Source organism: Rhinoderma darwinii, chromosome 11, assembly GCF_050947455.1.
Source record: "Rhinoderma darwinii isolate aRhiDar2 chromosome 11, aRhiDar2.hap1, whole genome shotgun sequence".
In the NCBI taxonomy this organism is placed as follows: Eukaryota; Metazoa; Chordata; class Amphibia; order Anura; family Rhinodermatidae; genus Rhinoderma; species Rhinoderma darwinii.
In genome coordinates, this window is record NC_134697.1 from 27,144,923 (window position 1) to 27,167,885 (window position 22,963).

The 22,963-nt window shown below is 39.8% G+C and overlaps 1 protein-coding gene across 1 annotated transcript in view; it reads right to left on the bottom strand.

Annotated features, from left to right (window-relative positions):
• Nucleotides 1–22,963, bottom strand: part of LOC142662932 (uncharacterized) — a 130,310-nt gene that overhangs the window by 47,594 nt on the left and 59,753 nt on the right. Inside the window, exons 32-37 of the mRNA XM_075841226.1 lie at nt 21,921–22,011; nt 20,990–21,058; nt 19,782–19,884; nt 18,988–19,029; nt 7,739–8,583; nt 7,137–7,459 (exon numbers count right to left, since the gene is read on the bottom strand). Coding sequence (XP_075697341.1) covers nt 7,137–7,459; nt 7,739–8,583; nt 18,988–19,029; nt 19,782–19,884; nt 20,990–21,058; nt 21,921–22,011 — 1,473 coding nt within the window. The remainder of the gene's footprint in view (nt 1–7,136; nt 7,460–7,738; nt 8,584–18,987; nt 19,030–19,781; nt 19,885–20,989; nt 21,059–21,920; nt 22,012–22,963) is intronic.

Consider the following 22,963-nt stretch of genomic DNA (forward strand, 5'->3'; position numbering starts at 1 on the left):
CCCCTGTAGGGAACGCCATACAGCGTCCCCCCCCTGTAGGGAACGCCATACAGCGTCCCCCCCCTGTAGGGAACGCCATACAGCGTCCCCCCCCCTGTAGGGAACGCCATACAGCGTCCCCCCCCCTGTAGGGAACGCCATACAGCGTCCCCCCCCCCTGTAGGGAACGCCATACAGCGTCCCCCCCCTGTAGGGAACGCCATACAGCGTCCCCCCCCTGTAGGGAACGCCATACAGCGTCCCCCCCCTGTAGGGAACGCCATACAGCGTCCCCCCCCCTGTAGGGAACGCCATACAGCGTCCCCCCCCCTGTAGGGAACGCCATACAGCGTCCCCCCCCTGTAGGGAACGCCATACAGCATCCCCCCTCCTAAAAAAATGCGACCTACAGTGTGTCCTAATAAAAGACATGTATCCCCTATCCACAGGAGAGGGGATACATGTGTGATCGCTGGCAGCGATAGGGAGAACGGGGGACCGAAAGTCCCCTGAAGTTCTCCATGACTAACCTCTGACTTCCGGCGTCTGCGCAGCTCTGTAGAAATGAATGGAGCGCTGGTCACGCATGCGCACAAGCGGCACCGGCGTTCCATTCATTTCTACGGAGCTGCCGACACAGACCCCGGATGTCCGAGGTTTGTGATGGAGAACTTCAGGGGACTTTTAGTCCCCTGTTCTCCCTATCGCTGCCAGCGATCACACATGTATCCCCTGTCCTGTGGATAGGGGATACATGTCTTTTGCTTAATGGCAGAGCAGGGAGATACCTCCCTGCTCTGCCGTACTGTTCAGTGGCGTCCCGCTGTAGCAGCCATAGCGGCTGCTAGCGGAGCCTCCGGCCATGGTGGGGGCCCGTGCCGGCGGGCGACACGGGCCCCCTCATGCCGCGGGCCCCGTAGCAGCCGCTACTGCTGCTACGGCGGTAGTTACGCCACTGGCTCTGGATATGTGACTGTTTATTCAGTGATGGTGCACTGCTCACTATCGAAGGAAAGCAGCTGACATTATTTAACGTTACATGCGATTACCAGCGTTGTGCCTATGATTGTACAACATTTATCTAGTAAATGTAAAATTCAAAAAGATTCCCTACACCGTACAGGTATTCATTTAAATTAGCTAACCCTACCTATTTAAATTTTATTAATACTTGTATGGTGTAGGGAATCTTATTGAATTTTAAATTTACAAAATAAAATTTCTTACGTTTTCAATTAGTCGGTGTGGTGGAAAATTCAGGCAATTTGTAAAATTTTTGATGAATATGCTTTACCACCCAGTTAGGGTCGCTTTTAGAATTTTTGTGATTGCACAACGATAAGGTGAGCACATTACCGTCTCTAAATGTTTTCCCTAAAAAAATTTAGGCAATCTACACAATGAGGTGCTGTAGTATTTTCTGCTGTTAGTATGTGCGCAGTAGAGGGCTGTTTTATATATATATATATATATATATATATATATATATATATATATATATATATATATATATATATATATATATATGCAGATATATATATATATATATATATATATATATATATATATATATATATATGTATATATATATCTTTGCTGATCAGAAACTATGCATGCTCTGTATCAAAACAATGAAAACAAAACGGAGCAATTAGTACAACACCTTAAAAAACAATGCAAACATTTCTTGGATAGCTCAAAAAGTAAAAATGTTAGGGCCGTTTAACCACCACGTGCAGAACATGACTAAAAAAGCATCTGGTCAGTATAATTCCAAACAGTCTGGATATTTAGAAAACAGCTGCTTTGATAATTTATCTCTGCTACATCTGTGAACAAGGAATCCAGAATTTTTTTCAATGATTGGAAGTTTTTGTGGTTCCCTGCTAAATTGAAGAAAAAAACCCCAGACATTTATACACTGAGCTTCAAAAAGCAGGAATATCAAAAGTTTCACCCAATGATCCCCAACAAAATATAGGTATCTACGTACTGGTAGTGCAATACTCACATGTCAGCATCGCAGAATCCATAGAAAATAAGGATTAACAACAGCCCCGTCAAACATGTGAGCGACAGCATTGTCCACAAAATACTGTCAGTTACTCTTCTTTCCTTGGTGAATAAAACTAAGTCCAAAATCCAATTTTCTGCACACGGACTAGACATATGCCAAAACATTTCAAATATTTGTTGACCTCTTCAAGGTTTGTGGTGGGTGGAATAGTGAAGAATTTGGTCATAAGTAAACAAAGGATTTTTTTTCATTCACAGTCATGGGATTGATGTTTCCATATTTTAGACAAAGGCTGAACCTAGCAATACAATCTATTCATTTGTCCCTAGAGTACATGGAGGACCCATTGAATTCAATGTGCCCCATGCAATTCTTAATTTCCCCTGTGGTGGCGCTACAGGGAAATTGAACACATGTTGACTTGTTCCTTTTGGAGATTACTGATCAATCGGGGTCCCAGCAGCATGACAACCTGTTAGCATCTTATTTTCAGGGGGATCCTGCTAGCAAAATGTGGTTGTAAAATGTGGACAAACCTTTTAATTACCACAAGTAGTTGAAAGGGAAGCACAGTAAATGATTTGTAAGGGAGCAACAGCCAAATCATTGAGCAGAACATTACACAATAATATGTTCTATACAAAGTTCTACTGATCACAGTATCTACTGAAAAAATATACAAATTGTTACAAGAGGTTGTGCTGGTGTAGTAGGAATATGTAGCTTTAGCATGTAAGCACTGACTTCTCCTCTCTTAAAGGGCCAGCATCCGCCACTACATCCAGCTTTACCAGGTAACAACAAAAGGTACCCTCCCTTCTGCTCTGGGCCTGATCAACTTGGTACTACCACGCTTGTACTTGAAATAGTTATTGGATTACTGTTCCCGACTTTTTCTGAATTTGACCATGTCTTGTCTGCCGCCTGCCCTGACCTTCTGCCTGTCTAACCCTGAGTGAACATCTGCTGCTTGCCCTGACTTCTACTATTCCTGATCGTGTCTATTGCCTGCTTGCTGTGGTATTGTGTTCACATCAACGGCTGCCAATGGAGACTATTCTGGGGGCATCAACCTTGGGATAACTAGCAACCAAGGTCACATTTCCGTACAAAGGTTAAAGAGCAAACACCTAGGAGTCCCTTAGACTCCACTCCCCAGATTAGTCCTACACCAAATCTGTTGGCAACACAGGGGGTTCCCACCATCCTCTGCTGGCCTATTGCGAAATAGTTATTTATTAATTTTTTAATCCTTCTGTAAAAAAATGAAAGTCCTGCCCCTGGATTTGTTGGTTTGGTGTCACTTTGTTGCCAAGTTGAATCAATGGGCTGTGAAAAATAAATATTGTCCAAGGTCAGAGCCACTGCTACCAGGTATATGATGGAATGCACCTGGGCATAGAAGGAAAAATACAAGGAAAGTGCTATGTTCCCTGCAAAGTAAGTGTAGAAAGCATACGATTTCACACCTATGCATTTACCATTAGTTATCTAACGGCCAGTGTCAACCAGCTGGATATGCCATAAATGCCTAAAATGGGATTAACACTAACCCCGGATGTAGCAAATGTTTTTGTTTTTTTCATTACTATGTACTGAAAGCCAAAACGGTTTAATTTTTACATCGGCGTAGCCTTAAGAGTGCTTTTTTTTTTTTTATATGAGTTGGATTTTTTAATGCCATCATTTTGGGGTACATATAATGTATTGAAAAACTGTTATTCATTTTTTTTTTGGAGGGTACAGAAAAAAAGCAGCAATTTTGTTAATGATTTTGGGGTTTTGCTTTTACAAAGTTCACCATGAAGTACAAATTACATGTTAACTTTCTTCTGTGGGTCTTTATAAATACGGCAATACTAATTTTATATCGATCTTTATATTTTACTACTTTTGTGCAATAAAAACAGTTTTATTTTAAAACCATTTGTTTTTATGTCACTTTATCAGAAGGTTTTTTTTTGTTTGTTTTTTACTGCCCACTTAGCTTTATTCTTTGTGGGATGAGCGATAGTTTTCGTTGGTATCATTTTGGGCTACATAATGTAGGATTTTTGATTAACTTTTATTACTTTATTTGGGATTTTTATTTTTTATTGGGAATGCACAAGAAAAACAAGATTCCGATATATTTATATTTATTTATTATCACTGAAATCAATATGTGGGTTCCTCAAAAAAACAAGTAGTATCACAGAGTGGGAGCTCTTCATAAAACATAACCTTTATTCATTATTCAGAATAAAATGCTCTAGGTAATTCTTTTGAATACAAATACCCCTGACACAACCAGGTTTGAATCAAATAAGCAATGCACAATAATCACCTGGAGTATCCAGAAAATGATATCTAGATGGCGTGGTATCATACACCACCTATGGACAAACTCCAGGGATACAAAAAATTCTAGCACACACAATTAGTGTAATTTCTAAGCACCAAATATCACATAAAATAACACTGACACTTCATAACCGCCCCAACATGTTTCCCCAACCTAGTTGGCACCACCCCAGGAAGTCATCACAGACCATGTGGAATGCCAAGCCTCCATCTACAGCTTCTACAACCCAGCATGTCTTGTAAAATACTAAATACACGAGAAGAAGGAGTCGGAACTATTCAAGTATGAAGCACAAAATATCAAAAAATACAAATTTTATTGAGACATACAAAAATACATAATTAAAAACAGACTACAAACCCAATAACTGTATATCTCCAAAATAGGAGACAGTATGGAGCCACAAAACTACTTAAATTCATACAATTTGTGTATGTCACATTTAGTCACATTTAGTCGGGAAGATATCCCATAAGAAGTTACCAAAAAGGATATAATATACTTAGAAAACAAATCCCTAGAACCATATAATAGCGAAACACTTGTGTCCAAGCATAATTACAGCAAATTCCCAGTATACTATGTCTCCATGGACAATGATCGGGAGTACAGAGGTAGTGATTTGATTATAGTAGCAAGTAATTTAGACACACTCAGTGTCAATATCGTAACTAATTCAGAACAGGGACCAACAGTAAAGATGACCTATTTCAGACAATTGTCAAAAGTATACAGATGATCTGGTAACAACGTGACAAAAAATATTAGTCCTTGGTAAAACAAGCCCAGCAAGTACTAACCCATGTGGCTCCTCAGATTGTAACAGCTCCCAAGTGTGGAGAGAAACCCCAACGCGCGTTTCGCGTAGATTGCTTTTTCAAGGGGTGTTCTGAGTTGTACAAATTAAGCCTCTTACATACGATAGGTCGAGAAGTCAGCTGATTTATCAGGCCAATGGGAGCCTGAGCTTTAGCTCCCATCGCGCGTGCCGAGATGAGTCACCACACAATCACAACTCCGAGCCGCCGGAACCCGAACACGCATGCGCGGCTCCGGAAACCGCGCACGCGCAGACAGGCACAGCCAGTCACAAGAGCAAGGACTGCGGGCGACACACTCGACACGCACAGATGAGGACCAGAGCAGGTAGTAGGGAACAATGGGCAATCTCAAAAAAATTATATAGAGAGAGATGTTGTAAAGATCTATTAGCTTTCCCCCTTTCTTCCGAATATAGGCTGATTTCAAAAGGAAAAAACAGAGGTGTCATCCACCACATATATACAAGAGCTCTTATAGTGAAAGAATTCTCCTCCTGAATATAGAAAAGAACCCCACACATATAAATGTAGGGTAATTTAACAACAAACAAATCAAATACAAAAACATACCAGATTGTGACTCATAATAAACAATCTATATATCTGATGATAAAAAGTGACACAAAATAATAATAAGATGCTGAATAATACAACAATAATGAAATGCAGAAAAAGACAACAATAGTAAAGTGAACAAAAGTATTATTGATGTTAGATGTTCATGGAGAATGCCAACAAGGAAAAAACCTTTTTCCAAGTGTGCATTCCACCCGGACATCCAAACACAACAATGTGATTTACCATAATGAATATAAGATAATTATAAACAATTAATATGGATTTCAACAAATACAAAAATAATAAATAAACTATCACAAAAATAAATTTCAGAATCCATAATATAATTTAAGCATAGACTCTTAAGTGTTAATACAATAGTGAAAAAAAAAGGGAGCAGCATGTGAATGTGTTCCAATGAAATCCCATCATATTCCAAAATATCAGGAAGTGAAAGAATTCTCTCCAAACAGATCCAGCTCATAATGTTCCATCCCATCGGCCACGAATAACTCAAAAAGAGCTCAGGTATGGAGGAATAAAGTAACGAACTAAACAGAACAAAAACATAAATTAATAGATATACAGAATAAAAAGTTTAAAAATCAATGGCAGACAACAAATTTTCTAAAGGAAAGAGGCAAAGCTTAGTGTTTCGTTCAATCCAACAGGGGCCATAGTACCAAGGGTGATAATCCACTTACATTCCCTCTGAGCCAGCAATTTTTTAGAATCCCCACCTCTAATACCACAGAACACTCTATCAATGCCCCATGCCTTAAAAGATTTTGGGTCACAGGCATGGTGCATCTTGAAGTGTCTGGGAATGGTCTTAAGGAGTGTGATATCCTCAATATCCTTGGCAGCCATTATGTCACGCACATGTTCTCTTATCCTGATCCTCAGTTGTCTTGAGGTCAGGCCAACATATACTTTCTGGCAGCCACAGGTTGCGTAATAAATTACGTTCACTGTGCTGCAAGAGATGTAGTGTCGTATATCAAAAACCCTATTTTCTATCATTGACGCAAAATGTGTTGTCCGAGCCATATTCGCACATGATAGGCAGTTACCACAAGGGTAACAGCCCAATCTGGGACTGCTTGATGAAAACGGATTTTGCTGTGTTGGTATATAATGGCTCTTAACTAACATGTCCTTAATATTCATGCTCCTTCGAGCTGTCATCTGAGGTCTTAAAGATAAATTCCCCGCAAAAGCGGGTTCCAAATGCAAGATTGGCCAATGTTTGTCCAAAATAGATCTTACCATATGCCATTGGTTGTTATATGTGGTAATGTACCGAGTATTATTTTGATCACTTTTTTTTGGATTTGGCCCCACAGGATGCAGGATTGAATTCCGACTCGTCAGTTGTGCCCGTCTATATCCCCTTTTGATACTTCTCCGGCTGTACCCCCTATCCAGAAATCTCTCACGTAAGTCGCTAGACTGCCTCTCAAAGTTCACATTTGATGAACAAATGCGTCTCATTCTCAGAAACTGACCAGTAGGGACGGCGTCAATCGTCGACTGGCTGTGGGCAGAAGTCGCATGAAGCAAGGCGTTCACAGAAGTCTTCTTCCTGAAGACATCAGTCTGTAGATGACCAGTCTCATCCGCCTCTATCAAAATATCCAAAAACTCCACTCTGCGCTTATCAAACACATAGGTGAGCTTAATATTTAAATCGTTCTTGTTAAGATCCTGCATAAATTGTATCAGCTGTACTTCTGTCCCCTGCCAGATAAACAGGACGTCATCAATGTATCTCATCCAGCACTGCACATGGTCGACGGCGAGAGCGCCGCCACCATGGAAAACCTGCCTCTCCCAGAGACCGAGAAACAGGTTTGCGTATGACGGCGCACACGCCGCCCCCATGGCAGCGCCTTGCTTTTGCAGGTAGAACACATCCTTAAAAACAAAAAAGTTATGTGTAAGGATGTATTCCAAAAGTTCCACAACCAGTCGACACATGAGGCCGTCCCAACTGCTCATCCCCAAGAAGAAACGCACAGCTTGCAGACCATCAGCATGTCGTATGCTGGTGTACAGTGACTCGATGTCAGCTGTCACCAGAATCATGTCAGCATCAAGACTGACACCATCAATCCTTTTAAGGACATCCGTAGTGTCCCTAACGTAAGACGGTAGACATTCTACCGATGATTTTAAATAGTGATCGATGAACCTGCAGATGGGATCGCAGAGTCCACCTATCCCAGACACTATCGGACGTCCCGGGGGGTCTGTCATATTTTTGTGAACTTTGGGGAGAAAGTATAATGTTGGTATTCTAGGATACTGGGTCATTAGACCAGACAAAACATTTTTTGGGATTATGCCTTTATCATGGGCCAAAGTTAGAATTTTAAATAATTCAGCTGAAAAACTGATAACAGGGTTATGGGTTAATTTTTGATAGGTCTTTTTATCTCTTAACTGCCTAAAGGCTTCCTTTTCGTACTTCTCGGTAGGCCAGATCACGATGTTCCCACCCTTGTCCGCCGCTTTATATACTACATCTTCGTAACTTTTCAATTCATTTAATGCATCACGTTGTTTTTTAGTTAAATTATCATTTTTCCTATTTGACGAAATGGTTTTAAAATCATTTATTACCATCTTGGTGAAAATTTCCACCTGCGGACAAATGGACAAGGGTGGGAACCTCTGTGATCTGGGTATAACCGATTTTGGAAACCTACCTTGGTCTGTGCAAATTTGTTCCTGTAAGAGGTCCTCAAGGGCTTTTAAAGCTTCTCTTTCCAACACGCTATTTAGTCCCATATCTACTCCAGATCTACTATGTAATTTTTTCAAAATTAATTTTCTTGAGAACAGGTATAGGTCCTTCATAGCTGTAAAAAAGTTGAAAGGATTACTGGGGGAGAAAGTTAGTCCCTTCCCAAGCACCTCATATTGTATCTCTGAGAGGGAATGTTCAGATAAATTAACCCCTTCCCGCTCCTTGACGTACTATTACGTCATGGCAGCTGTATCGTTCGCGCTCCATGCCGTAATAGTACGTCTCGGGAGTAACGGCCGTTTCGGCCGTCCTCCCGACACATACAGGAGCTGTGACGCTGCTGTCTTGTTCAGCAGCTGTCACAGCTCCTACAGCGGGGACCGATCGCTGTGTCCCCGCTGATTAACCCCTTAAAAGTCGCGTTCTATAGAGATCGCGGCTTTTTAGGGGTTAAGCTGCCATCGCCGGCCTGCTACGCGATAGCGGCCGGCGATGGTGACTATGGCAACCGGACACCAAACAATGGCGTCCGGCTATGCCATAGACGGAAGCCTAGTGGGTCCTGACAACGTCAGGACCCACTATGCTTGCTGTCAGTGAGTAGCTGACAGTTCTAATACACTGCACTACGCATGTAGTGCAGTGTATTAGAATAGCGATCAGGGCCTCCTGCCCTCATGTCCCCTAGTGGGACAAAGTAATAAAGTAAAAAAAAAGTTAAAAAAAGATGTGTAAAAATAAGAAAATAAAAGTTTTAAAAGTAATAAAAGTAAAAGTCCCACTTTTTCCCTTATCAGGCCTTTATTATTAATAAAAATCTATAAACAAACAAATAAACTATACATAATTGGTATCGCCGCGTCCGTAACGGCCTGAACTACAAAATTATTTTGTTATTTATCCCGCACGGTGAACGCCGTAAAAAAATATATTAATAAACCGTACCACAATCACAATTGTTTGGTCACTTCACCTCCCAAAAAATGGAATAAAAAGAGATCAAAAAGTCGCATGTACCTAAAAATGGTACTGATGGAAAATACAGTTCGTTACGCAAAAAATAAGTCCTCGCACGGCTTTATTGATTGAAAAATAAAAACGTTATGGCTCTTAGAATAAGGTAACACAAAAAGTGAATGATTGTTTACAAAACGTATTTTATTGTGCAAACGCCATAAGACATAAAAAAAAACTATAAACATCTGGTATCGCCGTGATCGTATCGCCCCGCAGAATAAAGTTAATATATCATTTATAGCGCACGGTGAACGCTGTAAAAAAAAAAGTATACAAAAACAATAGTAGAATTGCTGTTTATTAGTCACCACGCCACCTAAAAATGGAATAAAAACTGATCAAAAAGCCGCATGCACCCCATGAAAACTACAATGGATTCCTCAAGGGGTCTAGTTTCCAAATTGGGGTCACTTTTGGGGGGTTTCCAATGTTTTGGCACCACAAGACCTCTTCAAACCGGACATGGTGCCTAATAAAAAAGAGGGCTCAAAATCCGCTAGGTGCTCCTTTGCTTCGGAGGCCGGTGCTTCAGTCCATTACCGCCCGAGGGCCACATGTGGGATATTTCTCTAAACTGCAGAATCTGGGCAATAAGTATTGAGTTGCGTTTCTCTGATAAATCCTTTTGTGTTATAAAAAAAATGGTATAAAAAGAGTAAATTTCACCTCTACTTTGCTCTAAATTTCTGTGAAACACCTAAAGGGTTCATAAACTTTCTAAATGCTGTTGTGAATACTTTGAGGGGTCTAGTTTCTAAAATGGGGTGTTTGATAGGGGTTTCTAATATATGGGCCCCTCAAAGCAACTTCAGAAATGAACTGGAACCTAAAAAAATAAATAAATGAGGCAATACTTCGCTTCTTACATTATACTGATAATGAGCCGTGCCCACTCCGAGATGACCCCAGTTTTGACCGTTTGTATAAACGGAGACCCCTATTAGACCGTTCCAGTGCCCGGTTTTCCCAAGCATACACCCCCGAGAAGTGTTTTTCTATTGATGAGTCCCTGGTACATTTTAAAGGGAGGGTTCAATTCCGCCAGTACCTGCCAGGTAAGAGGGCAAGGTATGGCGTGAAGATGTATAAGCTGCGAGAGTGCATCAGGGTATACCTACAGGTTTAGGATATATGAAGGAAAGGCCACCCCCAAACCGGACTGCATCCTGGACTACAATAGGTACATGGGAGGGATGGACTTGTCAAATCAAGTCCTGAAGCCCTACAGCGCCATGCGGTGAGGTATAAGAAGCTGGCCGGGCACATCATACAGATGGCTTTGTACAATGCGTATGTGCTACGTCGATGTGCAGGCCAGAGGGGAACTTTCCTGGAATTTCAAGATCTAATCTTTAGGGACCAGGAAGGGGGGGCGCATCGTACCAGGGCAACACTTTCCAGGAGAAGGTCCCCAAACCGGTGGAAAGGGAAAGAGTCAAAAGAGGTGCAGAGTCTGCTATAAGAGGGGGATAAGGAAGAACACAATATACCAATGTGACACGTGTCCCGAAAAACCAGGGCTCTGTATAAAAGATTGTTTTAAAATGTATCATACATCCCTTGATTTTCAATTTACCCTGATGCACTCCGCACAGCTTACCCCCCTCATCTTTCCCTTCTGAGCCCTGCCGTATGCCCAGGCAGCTGATAACAGCCACATGTAGGGTATTGTCGTACCCAGGAGAACCCACATTACAATTTAAGGGGTGTATATCTCCGGTGGCGCATGCTGGGCACACTATATTGGACACTGAAATGGCATATACATATATAAAATTGCAAATCTCACACTGCACCATCTGCTGCGCATTATCTTTTACACAGTACCTGTGGGGTCAAAATGCTCACTACACCTCTAGATGAATGTCTTAAGGGGTGTAGTTTTTAAAATGGGGTCACTTCTCGGGGGTTTCAACTGTACTGGTACCTCAGGGGCTTCTGCACACATGACTTAGCACCAGAAAAGCTCCAGTAGGCCAAATGGTGGTCCTTTCCTTCTGAGCCCTCCCATGGGCCCAAAGGGCAGTTTATCACCACAAATGGGGTATTGCCGCACTAAGGACAAATTGGGCAACAAAATGGGGTATGTTGTTCCTTGTGAAAATAAGAAATTTTGATCAAAAATGACATCTTATTGGAAAAAATATCATTTTTTTCATTTCACAGCCCAATTCAAATAGGTGCTGTGAAAAAACTGTGCGGTCAAAATGATAACAAAAACCATAAATGAATTCCTTGAGGGGTGTAGTTTCCAAAATGGGGTCACTTCTGGTGGGTTTCCATTGCTTTGATACCTCTGGGGCTCTGCAAATGCAACATGGCACCCGAAAACCAATCCAGCAAAATCTGGACTCCAACAAACACATAGCGCTCCTTTCCGTCTGAGCCCTCCCATGGGCCCAAACGGCAGTTTATCACCACAAATGGGGTATTGCCGCACTAAGGACAAATTGGGCAACAAAATGGGGTATGTTGTTCCCTGTGAAAATAAGAAATTTTGATCAAAAATGACATCTTATTGGAAAAAATATAATTTTTTTCATTTCACAGCCCAATTCAAATAGGTGCTGTGAAAAACCTGTGCGGTCAAAATGATAACAAAAACCATAAATGAATTCCTTGAGGGGTGTAGTTTCCAAAATGGGGTCACTTCTGGTGGGTTTCCATTGCTTTGATACCTCTGGGGCTCTGCAAATGCGACATGGCACCCGAAAACCAATCCAGCAAAATCTGGACTCCAACAAACACATAGCGCTCCTTTCCTTCTGAGCCCTCCCATGGGCCCAAACGGCAGTTTATCACCACAAATGGGGTATTGCCGCACTAAGGACAAATTGGGCAACAAAATGGGGTATGTTGTTCCCTGTGAAAATAAGAAAATTTGATCAAAAATGACATTTTGTTGGAAAAAATATCATTTTTTTCATTTCACAGCCCAATTCAAATAGGTGCTGTGAAAAAACTGTGCGGTCAAAATGATAACAAAAACCATAAATGAATTCCTTGAGGGGTGTAATTTCCAAAATGGGGTCACTTCTGGTGGGTTTCCATTGTTTTGATACCTCAACGCCTCTTCAAACCTGGCATGCTGCCTAAAATATATTCTAATAAAAAAGAGGCCTCAAAATGCACTAGGTGCTTCTTTGCTTCTAGGGCTTGTGTTTTAGTCCACGAGCGCAGTAGGGCCACATGTGGGACATTTCTAAAAACTGCAGAATCTGGACAATACATATTTAGTAGTGTTTCTCTGGTAAAACCTTCTCTGTTACTAAAAAAAAATTGAATAAAATTGAAATTCAGCAGAAAAAATGAAATTTGCAAATTTAATTTCCACTTTGCTTTAATTCCTGTGAAATGCCTGAAGGGTTAAAAAACTTTCTATATGCTGTTTTGAATACTTTGAGGGGTCTAGTTTTTAAAATGGGGTGTTTTATGGGGGTTTCTAACACATAGTCCCCTCAAATCCACTTCAGAACTGAACTGGCACCTTCAAAAAAAGGCTTTTGAAATTTTCTTAAGAATATGAGAAATTGCTGTTTATGTTCTAAACCTTGTAACGTCCAAGAAAAATAAAATAATGTTCAAAAAACGATGCCAATCTAAAGTAGACATATGGGAAATGTGAACTAGTAACTATTTTGGGTGGTATAACCGTCTGTTTTTCAAGCAGATGCATTTAAATTCTGAAAAATGCTATTTTTTGTAAATTTTCTCTAAATTTTGCAATTTTTCACAAATAAAGACTGAATATATCGACCAAATTTTACCACGAACATGAAGCCCAAAGTGTCACGAGAAAACAATCTCAGAATCGCTTGGATAGGTTTAAGCATTCCGACGTTATTACCACATAAAGTGAAATATGTCAGATTTGAAAAATGGGCTCTGAGCCTTAAGGCCCAAACTAGGCTGCGTCCTTAAGGGGTTAATCACCTCTAATACATTCTTGGGTTTCTTCCCCTGTTGAAATGACGGAACATCCTTTCGTCTCGCCACCTGTCTCTCTCTGTTTCTCCGCGGGTAGGTTATCTCTTGATGATTAATCAATTCATCATTTCGCTTAGGTCTGGTAGGATTATCGCTAGAAGTTACAGACGAAAAAGATGCAGATCTTTTCTATATTCAGGAGGAGAATTCTTTCACTATAAGAGCTCTTGTATATATGTGGTGGATGACACCTCTGTTTTTTCCTTTTGAAATCAGCCTATATTCGGAAGAAAGGGGGAAAGCTAATAGATCTTTACAACATCTCTCTCTATATAATTTTTTTGAGATTGCCCATTGTTCCCTACTACCTGCTCTGGTCCTCATCTGTGCGTGTCGAGTGTGTCGCCCGCAGTCCTTGCTCTTGTGACTGGCTGTGCCTGTCTGCGCGTGCGCGGTTTCCGGAGCCGCGCATGCGTGTTCGGGTTCCGGCGGCTCGGAGTTGTGATTGTGTGGTGACTCATCTCGGCACGCGCGATGGGAGCTAAAGCTCAGGCTCCCATTGGCCTGATAAATCAGCTGACTTCTCGACCTATCGTATGTAAGAGGCTTAATTTGTACAACTCAGAACACCCCTTGAAAAAGCAATCTACGCGAAACGCGCGTTGGGGTTTCTCTCCACACTTGGGAGCTGTTACAATCTGAGGAGCCACATGGGTTAGTACTTGCTGGGCTTGTTTTACCAAGGACTAATATTTTTTGTCACGTTGTTACCAGATCATCTGTATACTTTTGACAATTGTCTGAAATAGGTCATCTTTACTGTTGGTCCCTGTTCTGAATTAGTTACGATATTGACACTGAGTGTGTCTAAATTACTTGCTACTATAATCAAATCACTACCTCTGTACTCCCGATCATTGTCCATGGAGACATAGTATACTGGGAATTTGCTGTAATTATGCTTGGACACAAGTGTTTCGCTATTATATGGTTCTAGGGATTTGTTTTCTAAGTATATTATATCCTTTTTGGTAACTTCTTATGGGATATCTTCCCGACTAAATGTGACTAAATGTGACATACACAAATTGTATGAATTTAAGTAGTTTTGTGGCTCCATACTGTCTCCTATTTTGGAGATATACAGTTATTGGGTTTGTAGTCTGTTTTTAATTATGTATTTTTGTATGTCTCAATAAAATTTGTATTTTTTGATATTTTGTGCTTCATACTTGAATAGTTCCGACTCCTTCTTCTCGTGTATTTAGTATATGATGTTTGGAGTTTCTATTTTTACTATTGGGGAGCTGGGAATTGCTGCACTTGCTGGTAGCTCAACCCATATGACATTATAGTCCCATGAGACATTTGTGTATAATGTCTTGTAAAATGCATCATCTTCCTCCACCTGTTCCTTCCTAGATCAATTGTCATCTTTACTCCCAGGAGTCGTGAGTGGTAATCTAGCATTGTGTTGATACAAGCCAATATTTATTTCATATGTATTTATTGGTCTTCAATTGTAAAGGATCTGCCAGACACAGCTTCTGTGTCGACGCCCGTGGTTAATCAGTCTGCACCTGCTCCTAAGTCTGATAGAGTGACTCGATCATCTACCACTCGGGCTGGGAGGCTGAGAAGTGGGAGAGCCTATCACAGCCTGGCCAGACGGAGCTAGCTCTCGCCCTCTGTCTATTTATACCTTCATTTCCTGCTCCTCCTTTGCTTGTGATTCTGCCTGTTTCCTGGCTCTGCTGCTGCTTGTACTATTGTCCTCTGCTTCATATTGAACCTGCTTTACTGACTACTCTCCTGCTCTGCGTTTGGTACCTCGTACACTCCTGGTTTGACTCGGCTTGTTCACTACTCTTGTTGCTCACGGTATTGCCGTGGGCAACTGCCCCATTTCCCTTAGCTTCTGTGTACCCTTGTCTGTTTGTCTGTTGTGCACATATTGAGCGTAGGGACCGTCGCCCAGTTGTACGCCGTCGCCTAGGATGGGCCGTGCAAGTAGGCAGGGACTGAGTGGCGGGTAGATTAGGGCTCACCTGTCTGTCTCCCTACCCCGTCATTACATCAATTACACAAATTGTCCAATATTGTCCCCTGATGAACCAACTAGGTTAAGGAAACGCGTTGGGATGGTTATGAAGTGTCAGTGTTGTGATTACTTTATTCGATATTTGGTGCTTAGAAATTAGGCTAATTTCTCTGTGATAGAATTTCTTGTATCCCTGGAATTTGTCCATAGGTGGTGTATGGTACCACGCCATCTAAATATTATTTTCTGGACACTCCAGGTGATTATTGTGGATTGCTTATTTGATTCAACCCTGGTTGTGTCAGGGATATTTGTATTCAAAAGAATTACCTAGAGTATTTTAATCTGAATAAAGGTTATGTTTTATGAAGAGCTCCCACTCTAAGATTCTGGCCCTGTTTCCTTTTTTTATGACGTTCACCCTGTTGGATAACCCCTTTCTTAATAGAAGTTGACACGGCAAACAGTTGATTCCCGTTAGTCCGGCTTCTGAAACCCGCGGTGAACAGCTGTAGAGAGCTGTGACCAGCCATGCAGTGGCCAATACAGGTAAAAATCTATTGTCCAATTTACTAGAACCTGTATTCTGGTTAACGGAGGGGGGTCACGGGTGGAAGACCCTCTCTTTGACAGCCATATTTCTTAATAGGGCGTATAGAAAGGCGTTGTCATCCTGATACACCTCCTTTAAACACCAGCCATTTTAACTTTTTTATTTTTGTTTTTTCCTCTATGCGTTCTAAAAGCCATAACTTTTTTAGTTTTACATCGACAAAAGCCATATGAGGGTTTTTTTGTTGCGGGAACAGCTGGAGATTATAATGGTACCATTTAATGTATCATGTACTGTACTCTGAAACTTGTAAAAATTATTTAGTGAGGTGAAATTAAAAAAAAAACCCACAATTCCTCTATTTATATATATTTTTATGTTCTACTACTTTTACAAAATAAAAATAGTTTATAAAAAAATTGTCAATGTAGCTGTGTGAGGGCATGTTTTTTGTGGGACAGGCTGTTATGTTTATTGGTACTATTTTGCATAAGACTTTAGGATCACTTTTTATAACTTTTTTTGGGAGCGGTAAAGTGACCAAATTAACAGCAATTCTGATGTTTTATCCATTTAATTTTTTTTTTGCGGCGTTTCCAGTGCGGGAAAACGAAGTTATATTGTAATAGTTTCGACATTTGGGAACATATACTAATTATACCAATATATAATTGGCGATACCAATGATGTTTTTGTTTTTTGTTTTTTACATTACCTCAGGGGATACATAGGGAAATGTTTTTTTTCACTTTTAATATTTTTTTTAGATGTTACAAAAAACTTTATTTAACATTTTTATTTTGTTCCTCTAGGAGACTTGAACATGCATTCATTAGTACAATGAACTGCAATACTGTACACAGCTCACACCTGCACTGTATGGAGGGGGCTCAGCCCGTGATCCTGCTCCATACACCCCATTTCTTGACTAGTACATGAAAGTTTCGCCCAAAAATGAAAAAATGACCATATATCTATAAATCAGAAGTTAGCAATGAGCAAAATTTGGTAAATATTGTTTTATTAAGTAATATTTTCCCCTAAAAAAGTGTGCACACCAAGACCATATCTAGAACAAGAACTGCATTGAAGTCAATAAGTCAATAGGCAGAATATGTCAGATGTGTTTATTAGTATTTTATTATTATCAGAGCGACAGATCTCATCGAGAGTTCTCAGAAGCAGATCCTGTATACACAACAGTCAGGTCTTATCTTGTATTTATAGAGTTATCTGTAACCAGAGCAGAAAAAAAAGAGAGGTTATATACAGAACGTGACTATTCCGGATGAATGTTTACTTAGCGTGTTTGGTAATGGACAGCCCACGCAATGATTGTGGATTGGCAGTAACATCGCATGAGAGGATTTCACAACTATTTAGTTTGGAATCTTTGCAGGAATTAATATATTACTCAAAAAAAAATTCCGAATGTACCAGTGCCATATATACATCAATCAGCCATAACATTAAAACCACCTGACTACAATTGTGTTCTATGCGGCTGCGCAGGCCCCATACACACCAAGCTGCGATGCTCTGCGTATTCGGACACCTTTCTATCATAGCCAGTAGTAACTTTTACAGCAATTTGTGCTACAGTAGATCTTCTGTGCGATCTGACCAGATGGGCTAACCTTCGCTAACCAGTAGCATCAGTGCGCCTTGGGGACCCATGACCCTGTCGCCAGGTCATCGGTTGTCCTTCCTTCAACCCCTTTTGTTAGGTAGTAACCCCTGTATACCGGGAAGACCTCACCAGGCCTGATGTTTCGGCGATGCTTTGACCCAGGCGTCTAGCCATCACAATTTGGTCCTTGTCAAAGTCGCTGAGATCCTTACACTTCTCCATTTTGCTGCTTCCAACACATCAACTTCAAGAACTGACTGTTCACACGCTGCCTAATATATCCCACCCCTTGTCATGTGCCATTGTAACGATATTATCAATGTTATTACCTTCACCTGTCAGTGGTTATAATTTTATGACTGATCCGTGTATAAAAATTAATAATTTGTTGGTAACTGTATAAACGATCATAGTTGATTTAAATAGTCAAAAAATTGTCAACTCACATAAAAATCCATAGTGTCTTAAATAAATTCTCTATAAACTCACAATATTTTACAAAATATCACTGAAAATTCACAACACTTTTCATTTGCAAACTAAAATGCAGGCATGTTTATAAATTACATTTATATTTTTTAATCAGTCTTCACCAAGTGAATGCATATAGTTTTAATTTGTCCCCAGACCTTTAGAAGAAAATCCTACATTTAAAGGGATTGAGTCTTACTGTGATACATCTTGTGCATTTGGAACCGAGTGATCCCTTTAAAGGGAAAATCCAGTAAAAATGATCTTCTGATATATCATATGTGAGATCACATTGGCAAAATGTTTGATCCTGGACAGGCACTGATTTCTATAATGTAAGAGCTCTAAAAAGTGTTCAAAACCTGCTGGCACTGCTCAGGGACTTTTATTTCTAATACTTATTGGCATTGCCCTTTATTTAGAATGTTGTGTAACTGAAATCTCTGAGCAGTGCCAAAAGGGTTTGATATCAAATAGAAAAAAAATGATCATCATAAAATTACATTTATAAAATCCAGTTTAAAGAAAGGATTTGCACTTTAGACTGGGACAGATTCATCAGAGTCATCTCTTCATTAGAAGGTCCAGGACTTAATGAAAGATGACAGCTCTATGGTACTGCTGGAGACCTAGATAAGACAGTATAGCAGCACTAGACACTATACACATAAGTAAGGCTTTGTATGCAACCCCTTGACACTCCCTTGTCTCTGAGTTAGGGGACTGTACTCCATCACTTCATGGAGACCGTAACACTCTATTGACTCTTCTAGAGGCCCAAAATGTAAAAAGTAATTTTCATTTTGTTTAACTTTAAAGACATGCTTATTGACAACTAATAAATTAGAAGCAGTAAAATAACTTAGTGAGGGCTTACCAGTACTGCAAGGGTAAGTGTATTCTGCTGTGGCTTGTTCATCTGAAAAGTAGAAGGAAATGCATTCAGCTCTATGTGGTCATACTGAACTATATTTTGCATTATTTATATTGAGTAATATTGAATTAAAGTGACATAGATAGTATTAGTAACATTGTTGTGACAGTATAGGGATATTGATAGTGAGCTATATTGCACTATATTATATATATGTTTTATACGTATATTAGATATTCTTAAAGTCTGTGTTTACCTTTGCAACTCATCTTTTTTTATTTCTCCTATGCGTTTGCCTAAATGTGTCGTTGCGACAGATCTGAAGACAATCCGCATCCCATGTGCATGAATGGGGTTTCTGCAACCCCAGTCACATGCTATGGAAAATGTAAGCACAAATTTTTGTACGCATCAGGGGTAAAAATATCAGTCGCGGAATTAAATAGCATGCTACTTATTTCTACGAATTTCGAATGGAAAAGCCGAGGATTAGCCCCATTGTATATCTAATCCTTATGCATCTCTCAGGAATACCAGCAGCACATCACTTTATTACATGCCGGATTTGATGCCAACGTTTGAATGGGGCCTAAAATAAAAAAAATCTCCTTCTGTTTTGTTTTTATGGCTCCTATGCAGATCTATTCCTCTCCATTGCCACAGACTACAAATAATACCCTGTATAGTCAGATGTTGAGCATTTGAAGAAATGAAAGGTCTTTGGATCCCCAGAAGGGTTTTTGATATATATCATCCTATACAGTCTAATTTCATTACAGCAACATTAGGATATTCACCTGTCTCATAGTAATCATATACTTTTGCTGGTGCTGGTTTCAGGTTTTTCACCACAATGTCCTGTTCCACCATGAAGGAGAGGTTTACCGGGTTGTGATCCAACTGGTGAGATAATACAAAGTACACTCTAAACCTGACCAATAATCAAAGGTACATCATAAACTTATGACCTTTCCCCCCAGATTCATGAGATAACCAGAGGCCAGAAGTGTATAAATATGACCTTAAGATCTCTAACTCTGGTAACAATGAGGCAGATATATTAATTCTATGTGGTACCTGATACTTATTTTTGTTGTGTGGGTTTATGATTGATTAGTCTATTGAAAGTTCTTGCAAAATTCTATCAAGAACAGTATGTTCCCTGCATGCAGCACCCCAATTGTTTTCATGTAAAGATACTATTGGGTAAAAGTGGCACCGGGGATGTAATAGAAGTGATACTTTGTATATGAATATGGCTCACAACTGACAGTAGGTTCGGGACCTCTAGTCTAGACTACTCAGTCAACTAAGGCTCCTTTTACACAGCTCGTCGATCGTTATTATGATCGTTCTTCCCATAGATTTCCATCATGTCGGCAAAACTTCTCCCTGCCGACTAGCAACCATTTTATGAACGGCATTATCGAGCCGATCAGCCAATGAATGAGGAGTGGAAACTACAGGGAGGAGAAGTATGAAGGCCTCGTGAGCTTTCTCACTTTTGGATCCATTTCCAAAAGTGCATCAGAACAGAACATGCCTCATGCACTTGACTGTATTATGGCTCTTAGACGTGTATGGGGTCTAACTGTACCTCCAAATGCCTCCAATTTCATACTGAGGTATGAAGTGGTTTTTCTAAGCTAGGGGAGAATATTGTCAACATAGAGCCAATAATGAAGCACTATTCAGCGGCACAGTAGCCATTGGGGACTCCAAGTGCTGCCATACAGCCTTCTGCCCATACCATGTGCACGCGGCCTAAGGCCACTGTGTGGTATTTTCGGGAGGCATCATTTTCTCCCCGTGAAGCAGTGATTCTAGGGGAGAACACCTCCATAATACATCATACATCGGACAATTCTACTGTATTTAAACCCAAACAGCACTGATCTATACTATGGCTGTCTGCAGGAGCCTTTATTTTGGAAGACCCTCAATATAAATTTGGGTTTCCTGAACCAGATAATCTCTTCAACATGTGAAGAAAAATAATTCAGACCTGGTCAAGGTAGAGAGTCACCATGTCAGTCCGGATGTCACTTCTCTGTATCAATTTGTCCTTCTCCAACTGTGAAGAAAATTTGATGATCAATTACAATGACTATGGCATGAATATGTATATATATATATATATATATATATATATATATATATATATATATATAAAAAATGAAAATACAATTGGTGTTACTGTATTTCTCTTTAGGTAATACCTCCACTAGTTTAGTCTTCTTTCAGTTCATGTCAAAATATCCCTTAAGAAAGTCACATCTCCTGTTTTAATGGACGCTTGGCCCGGTAATGTATTATGTGGCTACTCATTCATTTGAGTGGGTGTCCTGTAATACTAAATTTCCTCTGTTGTGGCCACTGCATTGGATATGTGTGACCAGTTGCAACTTGCCCCAGTGATATAAAAAACATTTACAATAGGGGTTGTCATGATTTTAAGAAAGGGAAAACAAAACTTTATTTTCCCATTATAAAATGCTTGAAGAACCAAAACCATGAGATGCCAAAAGTACGATTGTCATAACCACCGGACTGGAGGGGAAATTTGCTGATAAATTACAACTAGTAGTCATAAAACCATGAAGTCAAGTTTTTGGTTTTAGAAATCTAAGAAAAAAAGAGCATTAGAATGTGGCCACTCGTCTATTTTGTTTTTTTTATATACTGGATTCCATATGATATATTTGTAGGTATATGCAATGTATATTGATGACTAAGTATTTGCAATGAATGCTCATTTATTTTTCTTGCAATTCTATAAAAGTTTGAAGTTAGATGAACTCAGAGTTCACAAAAGTTAACTTTGTTTCCCTAGTCCTGTATCTAAATACCCTAGCCAAGAAAAGTGGCTTGTTAATTACTTAAACCCATACTGCTAAAATTTAGTCTGTCTAACTAGTAAAATCCCAATAACTTACCTTCTTTATTGTGCTCTTCACTGGAATATATCCAGACAACATCTTGACTTCAATAACCGCCATGTTTGATTTCTCCCGGGTACCAGTGTAACTGCAAAAATAAAAGCACAGACAATGTATTTCCTAATTTAATTCTTCTTTTTCCAAGGTAAGCAATGAGTGAAGGAACTAAAAAATATTTTGAAACAACTCAAATGTATCAATAACCATGGACTGTAAATGGAAAAAGGAAATAATGACAAAAGTGCTGAAAATGTAAAGTATATTAACTGCAACTGTTGACATTTACAACCATGGCCCTTAAAACCACATTATATATATATATATATATATATATATATATATATATATATATATATATATATATATATATGTATATATATATATATATATATATATATATATATTTCAATTAATAAGGGCTTATGGCCATGGCAAGTGTGTTCACAGACCCTGTACTGCTGCACCCAGATCCATAGTCGTCTGTATTTATGGACCCATAAACACTCTGCGTGCCTCCATATGGTATATCCATGGGCACTGTATTCTCTCCTGGCCCATATTTACTAAGACTGGCATTTCTAATGCCAGTCTATAAATAAAGATAATTGTGTGATTTGTTAAAAGGTGCACGCTCTCTTAATACATTTGCTGCATTTTGGAATGTCTAAAAGTTAGAAAATGGAATCTATGCCTGCTATGGGCAAGCCTAGATTTGCACCCAAATTTGTGTAATATTCTGGCTTTCTTCTCAATAAATCTGTCTATAACTTTAAGACCACACCTATTTCCTGAAACCCACACCTACTGAATTTTTGTGCAAATATGGCGTGCACCATGGCTTGTAACTTTTTAAGGCACAGTTTACAACAAAAATGTGCGCAACCTGGTTAATGAATGTAGGTCATTGTTTCTAGGTAAAAATACTACAGTAGTAAGGCATATATGTTGCATGCCATGAAAAATATCCATGTGCTTTCTTATAAAATTAGATTCAAGATACGGAAAAAAATAAGAAGCTGTGGGCGCCAAATTATGCAACC